At 37.5% G+C, this 23243-nt stretch overlaps 2 protein-coding genes and 1 long non-coding RNA gene across 4 annotated transcripts; 1 reads left to right on the top strand and 2 right to left on the bottom strand.

Moving 5' to 3' along the window:
- Nucleotides 1-297: 297 nt before the first annotated feature.
- Nucleotides 298-19698, top strand: dennd10 (DENN domain containing 10). Its single transcript, XM_077612671.1, has 10 exons — nt 298-343; nt 536-590; nt 17822-18018; nt 18090-18169; nt 18238-18386; nt 18466-18577; nt 18673-18773; nt 18943-19050; nt 19136-19230; nt 19310-19698. The coding sequence occupies exons 2-10, from the start codon at nt 545-547 to the stop codon at nt 19475-19477; spliced, it is 1056 nt and encodes a 351-aa protein (XP_077468797.1). The 5' UTR covers nt 298-343; nt 536-544; the 3' UTR covers nt 19478-19698.
- LOC144085165 (uncharacterized) lies at nt 10074-11501 on the bottom strand. The gene is made up of 2 exons (XR_013304038.1): nt 11159-11501; nt 10074-10945 (listed from the first exon to the last, which is right to left on the bottom strand). It is a non-coding gene; the product is annotated as an uncharacterized LOC144085165 (long non-coding RNA).
- On the bottom strand, nt 18206-23183 carry sfxn4 (sideroflexin 4). Of its 2 annotated transcripts, XM_077612673.1 has the most exons (15): nt 23028-23183; nt 22813-22878; nt 22678-22734; nt 22590-22616; nt 22408-22462; nt 21594-21619; nt 21459-21512; nt 21311-21373; nt 21110-21178; nt 20825-20915; nt 20463-20578; nt 20308-20393; nt 20121-20238; nt 19924-20049; nt 18206-19189 (listed from the first exon to the last, which is right to left on the bottom strand). In XM_077612673.1, exons 1-14 carry the CDS (start codon nt 23064-23066, stop codon nt 19972-19974), a joined length of 945 nt encoding a protein of 314 aa, XP_077468799.1. In that variant the 5' UTR covers nt 23067-23183; the 3' UTR covers nt 18206-19189; nt 19924-19971. The 2 variants fall into 2 exon arrangements, with proteins under 2 accessions (XP_077468799.1, XP_077468798.1); XM_077612672.1 differs by having other exon boundaries at nt 18206-20049.
- Between the last annotated feature and the right edge of the window lie 60 nt (nt 23184-23243).

Below are 23243 nucleotides of genomic sequence, written 5' to 3'. Positions count from 1 at the left end.
TTGCTGGCTAAAATTTGCATATGCATAATTGATGTGGCGCGTTCACAGTCACTTAAACTTTATTTGCCTGGGGTCATATTTCAGTAATTTTTTGTCGTTATATAAGAAAAACAAATGTGTAGTTATATTGTCAATTAATTGATAATGACAACCGTCTCTTCAGATGGATTTTGCGTGATGTTATGTTCAAATTTTATTCACTTAAGATCAATGAAAACAATTTTTTTCTAGTTATATTTGAATGCATCTTTTACACTTAATCTGATTGGTCTACTAACACAATCTGGTCTCCTGACCCGGAAGAAGGAAGAAATTCGCAAAGAAGAAAAGCGGGCCAGCAGAGGTAATACAACGGGCATAAGTTACCAATTTCATGTAATTATGCATTGATCCGTGCAGTATTTATGTGCAGTTATAATATTTAAATAGATAATAAAAATATTTTGGTTTTCTTGGTTCGATAGTCTGATTTTTCTGTTCTGATTTTGCGTCTGTCAGTCGGTTATTTTATTTGTGATTACTTCGAACTCTGCAGGTATGGAATATGGCATCGACTGAAACTCCATCTATGCTAAGCATTGGATTAATTGGTAAGTTAGTGTTTTCGTGTTCTCTAGAAAAATAATATTCATCGTGTTTTTCATGGCAGATTAGCGAAAGTTTGTGCAATAGAATCACATGATTGCAGTGTCAGCCAAATTGCTCCCATTGCAGACTTGTATAAAATGTGTACACTGAAAAACAAAAATTGGGGAGTTAAAAACAAATACATACATATATATATATATATATATATATATATATATATATATATATATATATATATATATATATATACATATACATATACATATACATATACATATACATATACATATACATATACATATACATATACATATACATATACATATACATATACATATACATATACATATACATATACATATACATATACAATCTGGCAACAGTGCTATATTTTGTATTATAATTTATGTTTAAGGCTGATATAAGTATATTGAAGGTTTATATAAGTGCATTTGTATGTTTAAGGCTTGTATAAGTAACACGCATTGGTTTGTACTGAAAAAAAAAAATTAATAAAATGGAGAGAATATGTACAGTACTGTAGAGAGAGAGAGAGAGAGAGAGAGAGATATTTGCAAATATATATATATATATATATATATATATATATATATATATATATATATATATATATATATATATATATATACAATCTGGCAACAGTGCTATATTTTGTATTATAATTTGTGTTTAAGGCCGATATAAGTATATTGAAGGTTTATATAAGTGCATTTGTATGTTTAAGGCTTGTATAAGTAACACGCATTGGTTTGTACTGAAAAAAAACATTTAATAAAATGGAGAGAATATGTACAGTACTGTAGAGAGAGAGAGAGATTTATGTATTAGAAACTGGCCAAAAGAAACGATCTAATGACAATTGCACCGTTTTCTTCTTTTTTTCATCATAAATGATGCAGTAGCACTGTATGGCATCATTCAATTGATTTGCAAACTTTGCACCACTCTCACGTGCATCAAGCTTCGTTATTATTGCCACTCGTTTCAAATGAAATGGCTTGCCTCTTCCTTGCAACTCCCTCAATAGAAGCCTTTAGCTTTTTACCAACCATATTCAATATTGGATGCATGAGATATTTAATGATACAAATGAAAAAGGTTCTTTGCACACTGGAGATACATTCACGCACTTCCGCATTGAAACGAAGAAGAAGGTAGATGCTGGGTGAGCTGAGCTCTCACAGCGCCAGGCGTCGGTATTAGCGGCGGAAAGAAGTACTACTCCGAAAAAAGCGAAATACAAAATTGGACTTGCGAACATTTTTGGACTTAAACGCAATTTGCAGACATGTTCGTATGTACCGTTGTTCGTAAGTTGAATGTTCGTAAGTAGAGGAGCGTCTGTATAGTCAGGCTTTTGTCTTTAAAAATGACCATGTATATTAAGGGTTTTTATTAAAAAATGACCATGTATAGTAAGGCTTTTTTATTAAAAAAAACGACCATGTACAGTAAAGCGTTTTTCTTAAAAGACGACATAGTATAGTAAGGCTTTTTTTCTTAAAAAATGACATAGTATTGTAAGGCTTTTTTCTTAAAAAAAACGACATAGTATTGTAAGGCTTTTTTTCGTAAAAAACGACATAGTATAGTAAGGCTTTTTTCTTAAAAAAACAACATAGTAGAGGCTTTTTTCTTTAAAGACGACATAGTATAGTAAGGCTTATTTTCTTTAAAAACGACACAGTATAGTAAGGCTTTTTTGTCTTTAAAAACGACATAGTATAGTATGGCTTTTCCCCCTAAAAAACGACATAGTATAGTATGGCTTTTTTCCTTTAAAAAACGACATAGTATAGTATGGCTTTTTTCCTTTAAAAAACGACATAGTATAGTATGGCTTTTTTTCTTAAAAAACGACATAGTATAGTAAGGCTTTTTTTCTTAAAAAACGACATAGTATAGTATGGCTTTCCCCCCCTAAAAACGACATAGTATAGCATGGCTTTTTATCTTGAAAAATGACATAGTCGAGGAAGTCTTTTTCCCTAAAAAACGACGTAGTATAGTATGGCTTTCCCCCCTAAAAAACGACATAGTATAGTATGGCTTTTTTCCTTTAAAAAACGACATAGTATAGTAAGGCTTTTTTTCCTAAAAAACGACATAGTATAGCATGGCTTTTTTTCTTGAAAAACGACATAGTAGAGGAAGCCTTTTTTTCTTAAAAAACGATATTGTATAGTAAGGCTTCTTTTCTTAAAAAACGACATAGTATAGTGAGCCTTTTTTTCTTTAAAAAATGAAAGCAAGTAAGGCTAAGAGAGTCGGAGAATAAATCTGACTTCTGATTCTTCACCTTCTGGTTGTTGCTGTGGTCCACTGGCAAAATCATTGGGTCAGAACATGAGGCGGGAATCAGGAGTGAGTTCAATTCCACTCGTTGCAATTCTCAATTTGTTTATTGAGGTAATGAAAAGGATAGATATAACTTCCAATCACATTATTTCAGAAGTCACTGTGGTCCAGTGGCAAAGACAATGGGTCAGAACTTCAGGTGGACTCAAGTTCAAATCAGAAGTGAGTTTGATTCCACTCTTTGCAATTCTCAAATTGTTTATTGAGGTAATTAAAAGGATAAATATAACTTCCAATCACATCATTTCAGAAGACACTGTGGTCCAGTGGCAAGAACAATGGGTTGATATTGAAGTTGGACACAAGTTCAAATCTGGAGTGAGTTCAAGTCCACTCTTTGCAAATCTCAAATTGTTTATTGAGGTGATGAAAATTATAAATATAACTTCCAATCATCTCATTTCAGAAGTCACTGTGGTCCAGTGGCAAAGACAATGGGTCAGACAGACCTCAGGTTAGTGGATTTGACTGCCATGTGGGAGATGGGGTTCGAATCCCGCTCTCGTTTGACTAATCACTACACTAGTAGTTCAGTAAATTGGTAATCCTTTTTTCATTCAAATAAAGACTTAGTCATTTTTTTCAGCAAAACAGTATTTCCGGTCAGCCTTCGGCTGACCGGAAGACAGTTGGGAGGGGGGGTTCCTGGTGGTGTTCGACAGTCGGCCTTCGGCCGACTGCCGACACCATACAGTCGTTGACTGGCGACACCGGGACGTGAACCATCGACACCCACGTCGCAGGTAGGTGACTTACCCACTACACCACGAGGCGGCCCGCCTATACATGATTGGAAGTTATATTTATCCTTTTCATTACCTAAATAAACAATTTGAGAATTGCAAAGAGTGGAATTGAACTCATTCCTGATTTGAACTTGAGTCCACCTGAAGTTCTGACCCATTGTCTTTGCCACTGGACCACAGTGACTTCTGAAATGATGTGATTGGAAGTTATATCTATCCTTTTCATCACCTAAATAAACAATTTGAGAATTGCAAAGAGTGGAATTGAACTCATTCCTGATTTGAACTTGAGTCCACCTGAAGTTCTGACCCATTGTCTTTGCCACTGGACCACAGTGACTTCTGAAATAATGTGATTGGAAGTTATATCTATCCTTTTCATTACCTAAATAAACAATTTGAGAATTGCAAAGAGTGGAATTGAACTCATTCCTGATTTGAACTTGAGTCCACCTGAAGTTCTGACCCATTGTCTTTGCCACTGGACCACAGTGACTTCTGAAATGATGTGATTGGAAGTTATATCTATCCTTTTCATTACCTAAATAAACAATTTGAGAATTGCAAAGAGTGGAATTGAACTCATTCCTGATTTGAACTTGAGCCCACCTGAAGGTCTGACCCATTGTCTTTGCCACTGGACCACAGTGACTTCTGAAATAATGTGATTGGAAGTTATATCTATCCTTTTCATTACCTAAATAAACAATTTGAGAATTGCAAAGAGTGGAATTGAACTCATTCCTGATTTGAACTTGAGTCCACCTGAAGTTCTGACCCATTGTCTTTGCCACTGGACCACAGTGACTTCTGAAATAATGTGATTGGAAGTTATATCTATCCTTTTCATTACCTAAATAAACAATTTGAGAATTGCAAAGAGTGGAATTGAACTCATTCCTGATTTGAACTTGAGTCCACCTGAAGTTCTGACCCATTGTCTTTGCCACTGGACCACAGTGACTTCTGAAATAATGTGATTGGAAGTTATATCTATCCTTTTCATTACCTAAATAAACAATTTGAGAATTGCAAAGAGTGGAATTGAACTCATTCCCGATTTGAACTTGAGCCCACCTGAAGTTCTGACCCATTGTCTTTGCCACTGGACCACAGTGACTTCTGAAATAATGTGATTGGAAGTTATATCTATCCTTTTCATTACCTAAATAAACAATTTGAGAATTGCAAAGAGTGGAATTGAACTCATTCCTGATTTGAACTTGAGTCCACCTGAAGTTCTGACCCATTGTCTTTGCCACTGGACCACAGTGACTTCTGAAATAATGTGATTGGAAGTTATATCTATCCTTTTCATTACCTAAATAAACAATTTGAGAATTGCAAAGAGTGGAATTGAACTCATTCCTGATTTGAACTTGAGTCCACCTGAAGTTCTGACCCATTGTCTTTGCCACTGGACCACAGTGACTTCTGAAATAATGTGATTGGAAGTTATATCTATCCTTTTCATTACCTAAATAAACAATTTGAGAATTGCAAAGAGTGGAATTGAACTCATTCCTGATTTGAACTTGAGTCCACCTGAAGTTCTGACCCATTGTCTTTGCCACTGGACCACAGTGACTTCTGAAATAATGTGATTGGAAGTTATATCTATCCATTTCATTACCTAAATAAACAATTTGAGAATTGCAAAGAGTGGAATTGAACTCATTCCTGATTTGAACTTGAGTCCACCTGAAGTTCTGACCCATTGTCTTTGACACTGGACCACAGTGACTTCTGAAATAATGTGATTGGAAGTTATATCTATCCTTTTCATTACCTCAATAAACAATTTGAGAATTGCAAAGAGTGGAATTGAACTCGTTCCTGATTTGAACTTGAGTCCAACTGAATTTCTGACCCATTGTCTTTGCCACTGGACCACAGTGACTTCTGAAATGATGTGATTGGAAGTTATATCTATCCTTTTCATTACCTAAATAAACAATTTGAGAATTGCAAAGAGTGGAATTGAACTCATTCCTGATTTGAACTTGAGCCCACCTGAAGTTCTGACCCACTGTCTTTGCCACTGGACCACAGTGACTTCTGAAATAATGTGATTGGAAGTTATATCTATCCTTTTCATTACCTAAATAAACAATTTGAGAATTGCAAAGAGTGGGATTGAACTCATTCCTGATTTGAACTTGAGTCCACCTGAAGTTCTGACCCATTGTCTTTGCCACTGGACCACAGTGACTTCTGAAATAATGTGATTGGAAGTTATATCTATCCTTTTCATTACCTAAATAAACAATTTGAGAATTGCAAAGAGTGGAATTGAACTCATTCCTGATTTGAACTTGAGTCCACCTGAAGTTCTGACCCATTGTCTTTGCCACTGGACCACAGTGACTTCTGAAATAATGTGATTGGAAGTTATATCTATCCTTTTCATTACCTAAATAAACAATTTGAGAATTGCAAAGAGTGGAATTGAACTCATTCCCGATTTGAACTTGAGTCCACCTGAAGTTCTGACCCATTGTCTTTGCCACTGGACCACATTGACTTCTGAAATGATGTGATTGGAAGTTATATCTATCCTTTTCATTACCTCAATAAACAATTTGAGAATTGTAAAGAGTGGAATTGAACTCATTCCTGATTTGAACTTGAGTCCACCTGAAGTTCTGACCCATTGTCTTTGCCACTGGACCACAGTGACTTCTGAAATGATTTGATTGGAAGTTATACCTATCCTTTTCATTACCTCAATAAACAATTTGAGAATTGCAAAGAGTGGAATTGAACTCATTGCTGATTTGAAATTGAGTACACCTGAAGTTCTGACCCATTGTCTTTGCCACTGGACCACAGTGACTTCTGAAATGATGTGATTGGAAGTTATATCTATACTTTTCATTACCTCAATAAACAATTTGAGAATTGCAAAGAGTGGAATTGAACTCACTCCTGATTTGAACTTGAGTCCACCAGAAGTTCTGACCGTTTGTCTTTGCAACTGGACCACAGGGACTTCTGAAATGAAGTGATTGGAAGTTATATTTATCCTTTTCATTACCTCAATAAACAATTTGTGAATTGCAAAGAGTGGAATTGAACTCACTCCTGATTCCCACCTCAAGTTCTGAACCAATATTTTTGCCACTGGACCACAGCAATAACTAGGAGCAGAATCAGAAGTCAGATTTATTCTCCGACTTTCTTAGCCTTACTATACTATGTCGATTTTTTAAAGAAAAAAGCCTTACTATATACAGACGCTCCACTACTTACGAACATTCAACTTACGAACAACGGTACATACGAACATGTCTGCAAATTGCGTTTAAGTCCAAAAAATGTTCGCAAGTCCAATTTTGTATTTCGCGCCTTTTTCGGAGTAGTACTTCTTTCCGCCGCTAATACCGACGCCTGGCGCTGTGAGAGCTCAGCTCACCCAGCATCTACCTTCTTCTTCGTTGCAGTGCGGAAGTGCGTGAATGTATCTCCAGTGTGCAAAGAACCTTTTTCATTTGTATCATTAAATATCTCATGCATCCAATATTGAATATGCTTGGTAAAAAGCTAAAGGCTTCTATTGAGGGAGTTGCAAGGAAGAGGCAAGCCATTTCATTTGAAACGAGTGGCAATAATAACGAAGCTTGATGCGCGTGGACTCAAGTTCAAATCAGGAGTGAGTTCAATTCCACTCTTTGCAATTCTCAAATTGTTTATTGAGGTAATGAAAAGGATAGATATAACTTCCAATCACATCATTTCAGAAGTCACTGTGGTCCAGTGGCAAAGACAATGGGTCAGAACTTCAGGTGTACTCAATTTCAAATCAGGAATTAGTTCAATTCCACTCTTTGCAATTCTCAAATTGTTTATTGAGGTAATGAAAAGGATAGGTATAACTTCCAATCACATCAGTTCAGAAGTCACTGTGGTCCAGTGGCAAAGACAATGGGTCAGAACTTCAGGTGGACTCAAGTTCAAATCAGGAATGAGTTCAATTCCACTCTTTGCAATTCTCAAATTGTTTATTTAGGTAATGAAAAGGATAAATATAACTTCCAATCACATCATTTCAGAAGTCACTGTGGTCCAGTGGCAAAGACAATGGGTCAGAACTTCAGGTGGGCTCAAGTTCAAATCAGGAATGAGTTCAATTCCACTCTTTGCAATTCTCAAATTGTTTATTTAGGTAATGAAAAGGATAGATATAACTTCCAATCACATTATTTCAGAAGTCACTGTGGTCCAGTGGCAAAGACAATGGGTCAGAACTTCAGGTGGACTCAAGTTCAAATCAGGAATGAGTTCAATTCCACTCTTTGCAATTCTCAAATTGTTTATTTAGGTAATGAAAAGGATAGATATAACTTCCAATCACATTATTTCAGAAGTCACTGTGGTCCAGTGGCAAAGACAATGGGTCAGAACTTCAGGTGGGCTCAAGTTCAAATCAGGAATGAGTTCAATTCCACTCTTTGCAATTCTCAAATTGTTTATTTAGGTAATGAAAAGGATAGATATAACTTCCAATCACATTATTTCAGAAGTCACTGTGGTCCAGTGGCAAAGACAATGGGTCAGAACTTCAGGTGGACTCAAGTTCAAATCAGGAATGAGTTCAATTCCACTCTTTGCAATTCTCAAATTGTTTATTTAGGTAATGAAAAGGATAGATATAACTTCCAATCACATTATTTCAGAAGTCACTGTGGTCCAGTGGCAAAGACAATGGGTCAGAACTTCAGGTGGACTCAAGTTCAAATCAGGAATGAGTTCAATTCCACTCTTTGCAATTCTCAAATTGTTTATTTAGGTAATGAAAAGGATAGATATAACTTCCAATCACATTATTTCAGAAGTTACTGTGGTCCAGTGGCAAAGACAATGGGTCAGAACTTCAGGTGGACTCAAGTTCAAATCAGGAATGAGTTCAATTCCACTCTTTGCAATTCTCAAATTGTTTATTTAGGTAATGAAAAGGATAAATATAACTTCCAATCATGTATAGGCGGGCCGCCTCGTGGTGTAGTGGGTAAGTCACCTGCCTGCGATGTGGGTGTCGAGGGTTCACGTCCCGGTGTCGCCAGTCAACGACTGTATGGTGTCGGCAGTCGGCCGAAGGCCGACTGTCGAACACCACCAGGAACCCCCCCTCCCAACTGTCTTCCGGTCAGCCGAAGGCTGACCGGAAATATTGTTTTGCTGAAAAAAATGACTAAGTCTTTATTTGAATGAAAAAAGGATTACCAATTTACTGAACTACTAGTGTAGTGATTAGTCAAACGAGAGCGGGATTCGAACCCCATCTCCCACATGGCAGTCAAATCCACTAACCTGAGGTCTGTCTGACCCATTGTCTTTGCCACTGGACCACAGTGACTTCTGAAATGAGATGAGTCGGAAGTTATATTTATAATTTTCATCACCTCAATAAACAATTTGAGATTTGCAAAGAGTGGACTTGAACTCACTCCAGATTTGAACTTGTGTCCAACTTCAATATCAACCCATTGTTCTTGCCACTGGACCACAGTGTCTTCTGAAATGATGTGATTGGAAGTTATATTTATCCTTTTAATTACCTCAATAAACAATTTGAGAATTGCAAAGAGTGGAATCAAACTCACTTCTGATTCGAACTTGAGTCCACCTGAAGTTCTGACCCATTGTCTTTGCCACTGGACCACAGTGACTTCTGAAATAATGTGATTGGAAGTTATATCTATCCTTTTCATTACCTCAATAAACAAATTGAGAATTGCAACGAGTGGAATTGAACTCACTCCTGATTCCCGCCTCATGTTCTGACCCAATGATTTTGCCAGTGGACCACAGCAACAACCAGAAGGTGAAGAATCAGAAGTCAGATTTATTCTCCGACTCTCTTAGCCTTACTTGCTGTCATTTTTTAAAGAAAAAAAGCCTCACTATACTATGTCGTTTTTTAGGAAAAAAAGCCTTACTATACTATGTCGTTTTTTAAGAAAAAAAGGCTTCCTCTACTATGTCGTTTTTCAAGAAAAAAAGCCATGCTATACTATGTCGTTTTTTAGGAAAAAAAGCATTACTATACTATGTCGTTTTTTAAAGGAAAAAAGCCATACTATACTATGTCGTTTTTTAGGGGGGAAAGCCATACTATACTATGTCGTTTTTTAGGGAAAAAGCCTTCTTCGACTATGTCGTTTTTCAAGAAAAAAAGCCATGCTATACTATGTCGTTTTTAGGGGGGGAAAGCCATACTATACTATGTCGTTTTTTAAGAAAAAAAGCCATACTATACTATGTCGTTTTTTAAAGGAAAAAAGCCATACTATATGTTGGATCTAATCGATAAACATTCAATAACTTCGAATTAGAGGAAGCACACAGAGTCGGCCATGATGAGTTTTATCTAGCTTCAGCTGAAGGAGGGGGTCAGAGCAGCCAGCGGCAGGAGCGCGTCTATCCTCCAGCCTGACTAGTTTGAACTCCCTGAATCCCCCCAGCAGGTCGACTAGTTTTATTGACAAAGGTCATGTGACATAGGTACAGACTTTAGGCGGGAAACTGAACAAAGAAATGGGAGTGTCATGGTAGATGACGCGCCCCCAACTCATAGGTGTCACGGACGGAAATTTCCGCTAGGTCATGCAAAATTCTATTCTAGTGACTAAACTAAATAAACCTATTGACTAATAAAAAGCATAAGAATACATTCCATACTCCACATTTCCCCCCTGTAGTTACTATGAAAGAATTTTCATTAGACATCAATTTATATCCCTCCCATCCAGGTTCTAGAATACAAATATCATCAACAGTTACTTTCAACAGGGTATGGAAAATAATAAAATCACTTGTCAAGGCAGAGGCGAAAAACTCGAGGTATTTAGCGTCATTCGAGAAAAATTCCTCTGCGTCCCTCTTAATGAGCGAACACAATTTTTTAAGTCAAGACAAGTACAATTACCCGGACGGCTCGACATCGTGGGACCCGTCACACTTCGAAAGCGCAATAATCTCCAGTATGGTTTGCCATGCGGTGATACTGTATGTCACTGTAAGCTACCAGCGTGTGCTGGATAATGTTTCAAATCATAACTTTGATACAGGGGATTACACACAGAAAAAATACAGAACAGAAACAAAATCGCAAATGAGGGAGTTGCAAATTTAAACAGCATTGACTGGTTTCGTCTGGGATGAAGGTGCAGCAGTGTTCTCCCATCATGGCACACACACCTCCATCCTCCGTCCCGCAACATCCCTAAGGGCTTTGACAGTTTGGTTAATAAACACTCATGTAACAGTTCAATGTCTTTACATGAAGCATAACTTTATCCACCCCAAGTTGGGAAAATAGCAACTGTATGATTTTCTGGGGGGCGGACCACAATTATGGTCACCAGGACCATCACTACCCCAGATTGCATCACGTGGTTTGAATTGCACGGATTTTGCACTGATTTTGATCTCTTATCTCTTACTGTTATGTTCACTCCCCTTAAAAGGAATGCATCTCATCTGCACCACTGCAGATTTAAGTGTGGCGTCTAGACCCAGTGAATTCAGGTTGTCAGGATACCACACGTCTTCTTCATAGTAGTTCTCCAGATTGTTCTTTCATCTTGCTGTTGAGGGATCGAAGACCCTCCAGGGCCTTGGTTAAACTCCCGTCAGCTGCTGTGTTGTTCGGGATGAACGTGCAATTTGGTCAGCGAGCTTATACTCATCTGGTATGCTGCGGGGAACCCCGATGTTGATGTAGGTTGGGTCCCCATCCAAGAGCGGACCGCTTGGCTCTGCCTTTCCAGTGATGAGGCAGGACGTTTCCTGTACTTGTTTTCCAACTCGAGTCTCTGTGGGCGGGGCGTTCAGATACGCCCAGGTTGTCACTGACAGTGCAGTCACTGACAGTCCAGTCACTGTGATGTGGGTGGCAACAGCTTTCACTGTGGCTTCTGTATAGAGGTGCAAAGTCTATGGGAGGTCAGGGTTAAGTGAGGGGTGCTCGTGGCAGGTGAGTAGACGTCAGATGAGTTTCTTCACGGACAAGGGTTTTGACACCGTCCGACTTAGTCCACTCAGAGTCACCTGTCTCGAACTCTTGACCTGAATCGACTTTGACTTTTCAGTGATCTTTGCTGCTGTGGAGGTTGGTGAGTTGGGCCACGAATGGGTCTTCCCATCGTGGAGAGAACCAGGACTTCACTTTTATGACTCGGATCAGGATCCAGTCACCTGGCTACACCACCTCCTGCAAGATAGACAAAAGATCACGGCACCTTACATGTTCTTTGGATGAGTTTCTCTCCTTCATCTTCCCATAAAGGAAGTTGAAATGGTCTTCCAATAACTATCTCAAAAAGTGTTAATCTCGAGCTAGTTCTACCAGTTGTTTTGCCATGTTTTGCACTATGCTGTTTGAAAAATGAGCTCCATTGTCACTCCAGCTGATTCTGGAGATCCCATGTTCTTTACAGATCAATAAAATAACAAATTAATAAGTTCCTACAAAAATTTTAAAATAGGTATTTATACCTCTTCACCATACCTCCCCCCTGTTGAGACATTTATGGCTCAATTATGGAATACATTTTTGGTAGGTACGGTAGGCCTTTAGCTTTGTACAGTTCGTCTGCACTGTTCTTGAGATCGGCTCAGTTTTGGTGTTGTGTATGCTGCTGTGTTCTGTCGTTGTCTTTAACACGTGCTTAACATTCATCATTATGTTTGTGAAAATTTAAATACCTTATCAGTCAAAATTAAACATGCTAGCTGATATTCTATTTTGAACACTGCTTCCTTGTTAAGATCAAAACCCATATTTGTTTTTTCCTCTTTCCTACAATTACACAAATTAACTAATCATACTAAGAATAGGAAAAATACAAAAAGCAAACCAGGCTGCTTTCTCCCCAGGAAAACAGCTTTCCCGTTCTCTGTAACAGTTTAGATTCACATCAATTAATATTCACAAACAAAATGCACACATTTATAATTCTAAATAGAATTGAACCCAGTAAAATGTAATCACCCCTTGTTTGTCAGGGTCAATATTTCTAGCATAATTGTATCCTTTAGAGCAATTAAAGCCCATTACTTTTAAAATGCATACTAATCAAGTCCCAATTCATCTAACAATGTGTATTGCGTTGCATATTAACCTCAGTGTTTTGAAATTCAAAATATCCCAAACTAGTAGTCTTATTATCAAATGTAACATTCCATTGTCTTCGGAGTTTGCCAATCATCTCCTATAAAACTTTCTTAATCAATATTTTTCAATAGTCAGGCCTAAAATTAAATTCTAGTTACATTTCTATCCATTGTAGTTTCTCTTTTCTCTCTAATTGTTTACTTCAAAAATCTGTAAGAAGATCTAGTCTCAATTGTTTACTTTAACTATCTGTAAGAAGGTTTGGTCTCAATTGAAACGCTTTCACTTTTTTTATGGAGACAATAAAACCAATATAAAAAGTTCCTCATGGCTTACAGCATTGCTCCCCGAGCAATAATCTTTCCAATCAATATTGGAGTGCTTGCCATTTTGTCTGATTACGTCAAAAGTTTATCTTACCTGCCTCCGCATACGTTTCAACTGAGAGAACCTTCTTACAGAGCACAAAATGGATCCGCTATTTTCATGTCTGCTGGTTTGGTCAGGAACATTTGCACTCTCATCCTGGGTTGCTCATCATGTTTCCTGTTGAGAAATGCAATCTCCCTCTGCCAACCCAAAATTAATGCGTTTCTTTAAAGTTTTTTCTTTTATGCAGACATATGATTAACCTCATCCTCCAATTCCAATCGTGTAGTTAATAATGGCGTTTGGTACATTCCACTAAATTGGATTTCCATATTTTTCCGGAACGAAATATGGAAACTTTTGTCAATTCAGTCAATTATTCTGTTAACACAATTTGGATGCCATTATCACAATAAATCAATAGTACTTTGGAATTTGGTATCAAGCACTGTCTTTTCAGTGCTCCTAAATTTTGCATAGCAGATTTGTTTCTCCACTTCAATTTTCACATTTGGAGTACTGCTGCTTTTTCCATTAAAAAATTTCCTTGGACGAAATATTTTTCCATAATTTGGCGTTGCCATCCGTGAAACGGCTTATTGGCAAATTCCGAAATCGATTCCAATTTGCTAAATCATTTTCCACCTTGATACCTAATTGATTATATCTTGATGGTCGGCCAATTAGAAACACAAAAAGACAAACAAACAATCATTCACGCTTACTCATTTTCAGAAATCAGTGGTCTGCAATTTTTCATTACTGGTGAAGAGCGCCATCCCACGTCTGGGCTTTTTGGCAGCTTACCTCCATTTTGCTGTCTTATCAGCCTAATCATTCTCAAAAGAAATAGGTTAACGTCATTTGGTTGACATCAACTGTTTGATGCTAATGCAATTCGTATATCATTAATATTCTAATAGTCATTAAAATGAACCACGCCAAAGCATATTTCACTTGTTCCGGGCAAAACAAGGAATGCTTTTTGTGCACTTAAAAACATTCCATGCCTCTTCCGTCCCAGGGAAATCATGCCTATCCTAAATCAATTATTTTATCCAAATTTACCTAATAATTTGGATAAATGCCATTTCTGCGTTGTTTTCATGTTTGATATCATTAATAATTTGGATGATTCTTAATACTTAAGTCTAAATCGCAAATCACTCTCATATTTCTAAAACCCAATAGTTAAAGCTCTGGCTGAATTCCTATCCGCTCTAAGAAGGCGGTTTTATTTAAAATAAGAGCCATTTTCTGTGCTCACTGTTACCTCAATTAAAATTTAGGGAAAATAACCTTTCACTAGGCATTTCCTAATATAAATATCAGTGTTTAATAAAGGACCCATAATTTGTCACTAATATATTACAACACTGTCATCTCTCTGTCTCTCTCTCTTTCCCTCCCCCTCCGTGGGGAGACAATCGGACTCAAGTGATTTAGGTTCAAACCTGCAGTGGCATTTGCATGCTGTGGTTCCTCTCTCTCTTTGTGCAGGGGGAGGGGGCCTTGGGCTGGGCTGGTGTGGGCTCTCTCCTGGGTCCAGGTGTGAAATGGGCAGTAAGAGCTATGGGCGAGCCCCCCCCCCCCCCCTCTTTTTGTTTGCACCGGGTTTGCTTGGCTTGTCGGGTGAGGGGTGTCCGCTTCTGTGAAGGGGGCCTGGCCGTAAAGTGGGCTTCTTGCCTGGCTCCACATTATTCGGCCATTTTCGTCCTTTGTTCTGTCTTACATGTGCTCATTCCCCCTTCTCTCTCCCTTTGTAGCTCATCTTGCCAAAGGCCGTACCTCTTGAGCTCATGTTCAATGATCTTCATAGGGAGGGCCCCAATTTTGAAATGTGTGACTATTACCTGAACTTGTGAAAAACATATAATTCTTGTTCTTCATGAAGATAGAAAGTTTCTTGAGGAAAGACAACCACCTAAAGCAGCTCCTCATCCTTTCTGTCCAGAATCTTCACAAGCATGTTAACCATGTTTTTGTTTCATTCTTTAAAACAATGGTCACATGTTACGCTATTAATACATTTAAGGCGATATTTTACGGCGATTCTCTAGGGACGTCGCATCTAATTTATTATCTCTTTAATACTTATCTTTTATTATCCTATTTATCCGTCTACGCCGTCTTTTTAACCGTTATCATGAGCGCATACCAAGCGCGTACCAAGCGCGACATAAAGCGCGTCACGGCCTACTTCCGGTTCTTAACAAACGCTTCTGGTTTATATAATAGTAGTACTATACTTTTTAATCGAGCGCTTTCTTACTCATCGGGTGCAGTATTTTTGGAAGCTTTATTTTTGACAATCTCCAGAAATCCTTTACCGAGGGACTATTTCACCCCCTAGGTTAAAGCCGCGTCACCAGCTTGCCTTACGAACGTCACTTATGGCCGAAGTGTACGTCCGCCGCATACCTTGTGTATTACCTTCTTTTTTGACATACATACTCCCCAACGATATGCATTTATCCCCGATTTATGAGGCGTTTTTCTTCGACTTTCTCACGATTGGAAAAACGGGATTCCCACCAGCCTTGTCCTAAATATTAATTTTAAACAGCCCCTTACCGTCTCTGTGCCTCCTCCTTTTCGATGGGGGTTCGTTCTTCAAGCGGGCCACGATCAACCGAAATGCCCTCTCTTTTAAAGTAAGAGTAGCTGACGTCAGTATTCTCGGCTTTCAGTCCACCGTGGTCCGAAAATTCAGAAATGAATCTCCCGGGTTTCTAAGGCACCAGAAAATGTTGGATCTAATCGATAAACATTCAATAACTTCGAATTAGAGGAAGCACACAGAGTCGGCCATGATGAGTTTTATCTAGCTTCAGCTGAAGGAGGGGGTCAGAGCAGCCAGCGGCAGGAGCGCGTCTATCCTCCAGCCTGACTAGTTTGAACTCCCTGAATCCCCCCAGCAGGTCGACTAGTTTTATTGACAAAGGTCATGTGACATAGGTACAGACTTTAGGCGGGAAACTGAACAAAGAAATGGGAGTGTCATGGTAGATGACGCGCCCCCAACTCATAGGTGTCACGGACGGAAATTTCCGCTAGGTCATGCAAAATTCTATTCTAGTGACTAAACTAAATAAACCTATTGACTAATAAAAAGCATAAGAATACATTCCATACTCCACACTATACTATGTCGTTTTTTAAAGGAAAAAAGCCATACTATACTATGTCGTTTTTTTAGGGGGAAAAGCCATACTATACTATGTCGTTTTTAAAGACAAAAAAGCCTTACTATACTGTGTCGTTTTTAAAGAAAATAAGCCTTACTATACTATGTCGTCTTTAAAGAAAAAAGCCTCTACTATGTTGTTTTTTAAGAAAAAAGCCTTACTATACTATGTCGTTTTTTACGAAAAAAAGCCTTACAATACTGTCGTTTTTTTTTTAAGAAAAAAGCCTTACAATACTATGTCATTTTTTAAGAAAAAAAGCCTTACTATACTATGTCGTCTTTTAAGAAAAACGCTTTACTGTACATGGTCGTTTTTTTTAAATAAAAAAGCCTTACTATACATGGTCATTTTTTAATAAAAACCCTTAATATACATGGTCATTTTTAAAGACAAAAGCCTGACTATACAGACGCTCCCCTACTTACGAACATTCAACTTACGAACAACGGTACATACGAACATGTCTGCAAATTGCGTTTAAGTCCAAAAATGTTCGCAAGTCCAATTTTGTATTTCGCCTTTTTCGGAGTAGTACTTCTTTCCGCCGCTAATACCGACGCCTGGCGCTGTGAGAGCTCAGCTCATCCAGCATCTACCTTCTTCTTCGTTGCAATGCGGAAGTGCGTGAATGTATCTCCAGTGTGCAAAGAACCTTTTTCTTTTGTATCATTAAATATCTCATGCATCCAATATTGAATATGGTTGGTAAAAAGCTAAAGGCTTCTATTGAGGGAGTTGCAAGGAAGAGGCAAGCCATTTCATTTGAAACGAGTGGCAATAATAACGAAGCTTGATGCGCGTGAGAGTGGTGAGCGTTTCACGGGCATTGAATCGTTCGACCGTCAGTACCATTTATAAACAGAAAGATCGAGCAGCAGGACCCAAATATTGAACGTTGCACAAAGTTTGCAAATCAATTGAATGATGCCATACAGTGCTACCGCATCATTTATGATGAAAAAAAGAAGAAAACTGTGCAATCGTCATTAGGTCGCTTCTTTTGGCCAGTTTCTAATACATAAATCTCTCTCTCTCTCTACAGTACTGTACATATTCTCTCCATTTTATTAATTTTTTTTTTTTTCAGTACAAACCAATGCATGTTACTTATACAAGCCTTAAACATACAAATGCACTTATATAAACCTTCAATATACTTATATCAGCCTTAAACATAAATTATAATACAAAATATAGCACTGAATCAACTTACAAACAAATTCAACTTATGAACAATCGCTCGGAACCAATTGCATTCGTAAGTAGGGGAGCGTCTGTACATATATATAGAATTATTTTGCTTTTAATAAGTTTATTTTAAGTGTGCTGTTTTTTTTTTTACTGTAAAGTTGACATTCTTGGTAAGAGCTTTACTTTTTACAGTGTGCCAAGGGGAGGCATTCATTTAAAATGTCTATTTTTTTCTCCAGAAAAAGATGTGAATGGGGACACTCTATGGGTTTGGTGTTACCCTGCAGTTAGCTCAGAACTTCGAAAAGTCCTGCTTACCAAATGCTGTTTGACACAGAGCAATGAAGAGTTTCACACATTTGTGTTCGGTCAGTTCTGTCGTACTTGGTATTACATCAGCACGATGGCGGTGCAAGAGCCTACAGCTCTCAACAAGGTACAGTACTTGGGAAAGAGGTTGCTACTGAAAATATATACTTTGAATTTTAATTGTTTTCCCATTTGCAGGTAACACATTTGTCGGTGGCGGTTATAGCCAAAGACTTCAATCCAGAGAAATATGCTGCACTCAATCGAATATTGTGCAGGTAGGCGTGCCAATGTTGTTAAGTCATACTAGAAAATCATTTGAGAGGAACTTTGGTTTATTATTCAGGACGTACATCAAATATGGCAGTCCAGTGAAAATGATGGAGGTCTACATTGCGGTCCTGACCAAAGGTATTTGTCAAAGTGAAGAGAATGGCTCCTTTTTAATCAAGGACTACGATGTTCGGCAGGCATTTCTGGCAGGATCCATTAAAGGTAACGACAGAATAGTGCACTTTATTTCCGTATTAGAGTTAACGTGATATCAATAGTGAATGATAGTGTTTTGTATCAGATGTGGTATTGCAGTTTGGTATGGAAACCATTATCCTGTACACTGCTGTTATGCTGAAAAAGCGAATTGCTGTCCACCACCCTCGAATTGAAGCCTTGTTGGAATTCACAAGGTAAATATAATATTCACTGTATTTTTTAAGTATTATCTTGTAATAATGGTCTCGCTAGTTTTGAGGCTTGCTTACTCCCACTGTTAATGTTTTAGAGCGCTTCCTGCTCTTGCGTGGCACAGGAAAGATTGGTCGATCCTGCATCCATATGTGCATCTGAGTGACAGTGAATTGGAGCATCTCAGTAAATGTCCAGGTAAAAAAAAAGTTGTTTGCTTTGTTTCTGGTAAAAATAGACAAAGTGAACCGAGATTCAGTGAATTACGGAAAGAGACAGTGTTACAATGACCACATCTTTGCAATATTTGCTTTCTTATCATATTGGATATCAGTTATTTATGTGTGAGTATTTTTTTCCCCTACAGGGTATATAGCAGGATTTGTTGATCCAGAAGTTAGCAACAGAACAGAGCTTTTTGATGTGTATGTCAACCTTCCAGAAAGCATCATTACTATATCACAGAGTGCTAAAGGTGCTGTATACATTTCATTAAAGGATATCCTACTACTCCAGAGAAATACTAGAAAATAATATACCTATGTTATATTCCAACACAGAGAGTATGATGATGGGGAAGTTACACAAGGAAATCGGCCATTTAATCGTCCAATCTGCAGAAGATACAGAGAGGTCAGATAGTCACGTCATTAAGGTGAGATTTTAGTTTTTGAAAGATGTGAGCAATGAGGCTCATTTCCTCTCAAGGCTGACACTCTGATTCTCAATTGCAGGATATTTCTTTGAAGACCAAACAGATTCTTACTCATTTGGGGTCGTTGGCCGATCAGTGCGAAGGCTCTAAACTAACTATGGAACATTTAAAGCAGCAACATTTCCCTTCGGCAACAGAAAACTTCTTATTTCATCTAGCGGCTGCAGAGCAGATTTTACAAATATAAGTCATAAGGTTTTACAGGTTTCCTGATGCTGGTTAACACGTTGACCATTTGGGTACGTACACTTGCTGCTTCAGCAGGCGTTGATTTGAACAACAAAAGTATGCCAAGTGTGCCAGTTCATATTTTAGAAGTCCTACTGACCTCAAATTTACAAATGCATGGGCTGACACCTATCACTTTTTCACAAGTTGCTTTTAAAAATAAAAAATGTTTGGTTGTCATACAGTGATCAATATTTTGAAAGCTATTTTGGAGGTGCTATAAAATGCTAAGCGTGACCTAAAAATAATAAAGGACCATATTTTGGTTCAGAAAGTGACAGAAAAGGCTTAAAAATAAAATGAGATCATAATTAGTCTAATTGCAACCAATGTGTTGAGTGACCAACCTTTGGTTGTTGTGCCACATTATACCAAACAATATAAATATTTTTCTATTCATGTTACCTTCAGTCTGAACCTAATGCAGTAACTTCATTTGTATTGTACTATTGCTCATAGTCCTCGATGGTAGTACAACTCTCCACCGGTCATCATGATCTGTATTTCTTCCTCAACATTTTCTTTCTTTATCTGGAAAACAAGGTCACTGTCAGACAAACTCAGGTTAAAACAATTCAGCCAAGATCTGTCAAGAATCTTACCATCCCTAATTGAGGGAAAAGACTGAATGAAAGCGGGATCATCAAACCGAGAACATATGCCAGACTGATGCAACGGGTAGGAGCGACCAATAGACTGTTCTTCTGGAAAACTCTTGTCCTGAAGGAGAAAAGCGACTAAATTCACCGACAATTACAATCGAATTGGATCATTTTGGAATCAGCTGACCTCTGTAAGACTGAAAGCAGGAGATTAGGAATTGCAGCAGTCGTCCCAAACATCACGGCTCTTGAACATGCAGTTTCCCTTACAGCCTGCCAAAGAATAGTGCGGACAGCCAACATCATGTGACATGTTGCTTGGGAAATGTACTTTTTGATTACCTTTTCTGCGGCAGCTTTAGATGTGCTGACAAAATTCCCATTGGAATCAAATACTTGGATTCCAGTTTCGCATTCCTCCGCTCTGATGGTATACACGTTGAAGAAAGCAAGAGCAGCTGGTGAGAGAAGACATGTTAGCCTCTGAAATATAATCACACTATCATCGCTGTTAGGTGGAATCCAACAATGCCCAAATGAGCTTTTAGATTTTTTTTTTAATTTAAGTAATAATAAATCTTGTGTTACAAATAACGTGATGGTACAATATTTAAGAGCCTTTTTTTTAAACATTGATTTATAGTGAGAATTCCCCCTGACCGCGAAGACACATCTGATATCTTTTATTTTAGAAGAGAAGAAACCTGAGAGTGGAACTGGTACGATAAACCTGAAGAAATTTTGGATTGGGAGGGTACTTATTCTCAGTCGATTCACAATAATTTGAGGAAGGGCCTGCAATTAAAAAATAAAAATAAAAACAGTATATTACAATCTTCAATTGTCCACAACGAACAATTTTGAAACAATTCCCACACAACACTAAATGAGTTACCTATCATATTTCTGTAAGCTATATGTTAAAAATTGGCCATTACTATATTGTGACTTTTTACAGTTTAATTGAATATAATGACTCTTGCACATACCCCTGCACATGTTGCATATGAGATCGTCCCTGTTATCAAGAGGAGCTGCTTCAGAGAAGGGGTCTGACCCTACAGATAAACAGATAAATGAGACAACTCCTCATTCATGATATGATTATTATAACTGTCAAATTGGGAGGTCCAACAAAGCTTCATCATTGACTTTATTGATTCTCATTTAAGATTGAAAAACAACTGTACCTGCTCCGTGGAGGAGTTTCTATTTGTGTAATTGAAGCTGGCGGTGTAACTTTGTAGTAAAAACTGCAAGGAAACACTGTAGTAATTAATGTATATCATACGGAATACAGATTTAAAACATATTTTAAAAATCCATATAATAATATACCTGCCAGAACAAAGCTGGTTTGACACTTGTATGCGGCAAAAAGCTGCCAACCACCTGCAAATAGACATTTCCCCCCCCTTTCTTTAAGTAGTCCTTCTACTACAGTAATACATTATAATCGTATGGCAGACATACCAAAGGAACTGTAATTGGCAAAAAAGCTGGGGAAGAAATATGAGAAGAGTGTTAGAAGTGAAACACATTTGTTGAGTTCGACAGAATCACAACTAATGGTCTAACAGTCCATTTGTCAGGAGTCACATTAACAGTGTTCCCCAACCTTTTTTTGAGCTGCGGCACATTTTTTGCATTGAAAGAATCTCAAGGGACACCATCATCTGAAAAAACTATGTCGCCTATATAAACAATAGACATTCTCATCAAAGTTTTATCAGCAGGAATCACATAAACCTCCAAAATCTAATTTTCACACTGATCTGATGTCACCAAAAGTTGAGCTTGAACAACCTCCGATTCGAGTGATGCAAAAATAAGTAATGTAATGTTTTTGATCGCATACTTTTCTCCAAATATTACTTAAATCGCCTAATATTACACAAAAAAGTGCTCACACAGACCTTATAAAAGTTGATGCCCTACAAACCAAAAAACTTCCGGTTCATGTTACAGAAAAATAAGCAAAAAAAAGACTGTTCAGCATTTGAATCTTGTACTAGTATAATCTGTAATTTAACCTTCATCATATTTTGATTTTAATCACGATATATTCATATTAATTTATTTCTCTGAATATTACATTGTATGACTTCTTGCAATTTCCCACGGCACAGTGGTTGGGAAACACTGCATTAACACACCAAATCAATAATAAATAGTTTTGTTTCCAATCCATTCATATTTTCTATAAGCACTAACCTTTCCATAATGTTCATTTATTCATCAGCAATATTTTTTTTCGTTTTAAAAAGTAATTTGAAATGTACTGTACCTGGAGGACGATAGACAAGTGGAATTATTGAACCAGAATCAGCATGCACCGATGACTGTCCAAAAAAAATTGGGGTTAAAAAAAGGTTCATTATATAGATACAGGAGGAAAACATTAGAATTAAGAAATTATCCAAACATCAATTTAGAAGCCAAAACTGGCATTTCTCCTGCATTACTTACAAGAGAGAGGTTCCATGCATGCTCATCCTGCAGGTAAAGAAAAAAAAAAATTTGTGCATAAAAGACAAGCAAAAAGAGAACATCTGACCTTTTTGTTGAGGTATTCTCCACTTTTAAATTGGGTGTGATTTTCTTCTATTTCTTCCTTAGTGGATGAAGATAATTGAATATTAGTGGCCTATCATTATATACATAGTATTATTGTTGCAGACCTTGTACTCACATTTGATGACAGTAGAAGTAATGGATTCAAAAGATTCACCCAAGTCTTTAGTCGACTAAACACAGTCTGAAAAGTAACACGTTGATCAATGAAAAATGCACACAAAATTAAAGAAGGAGCAATAACGGTATACTATTATGATACATATTATAATATTAAAGTCATTTGATTTCGCAAAAACATGATGTTGTAGAGAACGCCCACAACTCAATTACCTCCCCATGGCTCTTCCAGTATACCAAATTGGGATCCATCACAAAAGTTGTTTATTACAAGTCAAAAGAAGAGGGATTTCATTTTAATACAAATATTCCTAGAAAGGCTAACATGTTCTTAAGGTCAACCGGGAATTACTTCCGTATTCAGTCACATGGCCATCTGAACACTTCAGTGACACTCGGAATTTTTTTACTAAACAAAGTCGAAATTCA

The sequence above is a fragment of the Stigmatopora argus genome, chromosome 11, assembly GCF_051989625.1.
Source record: "Stigmatopora argus isolate UIUO_Sarg chromosome 11, RoL_Sarg_1.0, whole genome shotgun sequence".
Lineage (NCBI taxonomy): Eukaryota > Metazoa > Chordata > Actinopteri > Syngnathiformes > Syngnathidae > Stigmatopora > Stigmatopora argus.
This window is presented reverse-complemented; position numbering and strand designations above follow the sequence as displayed.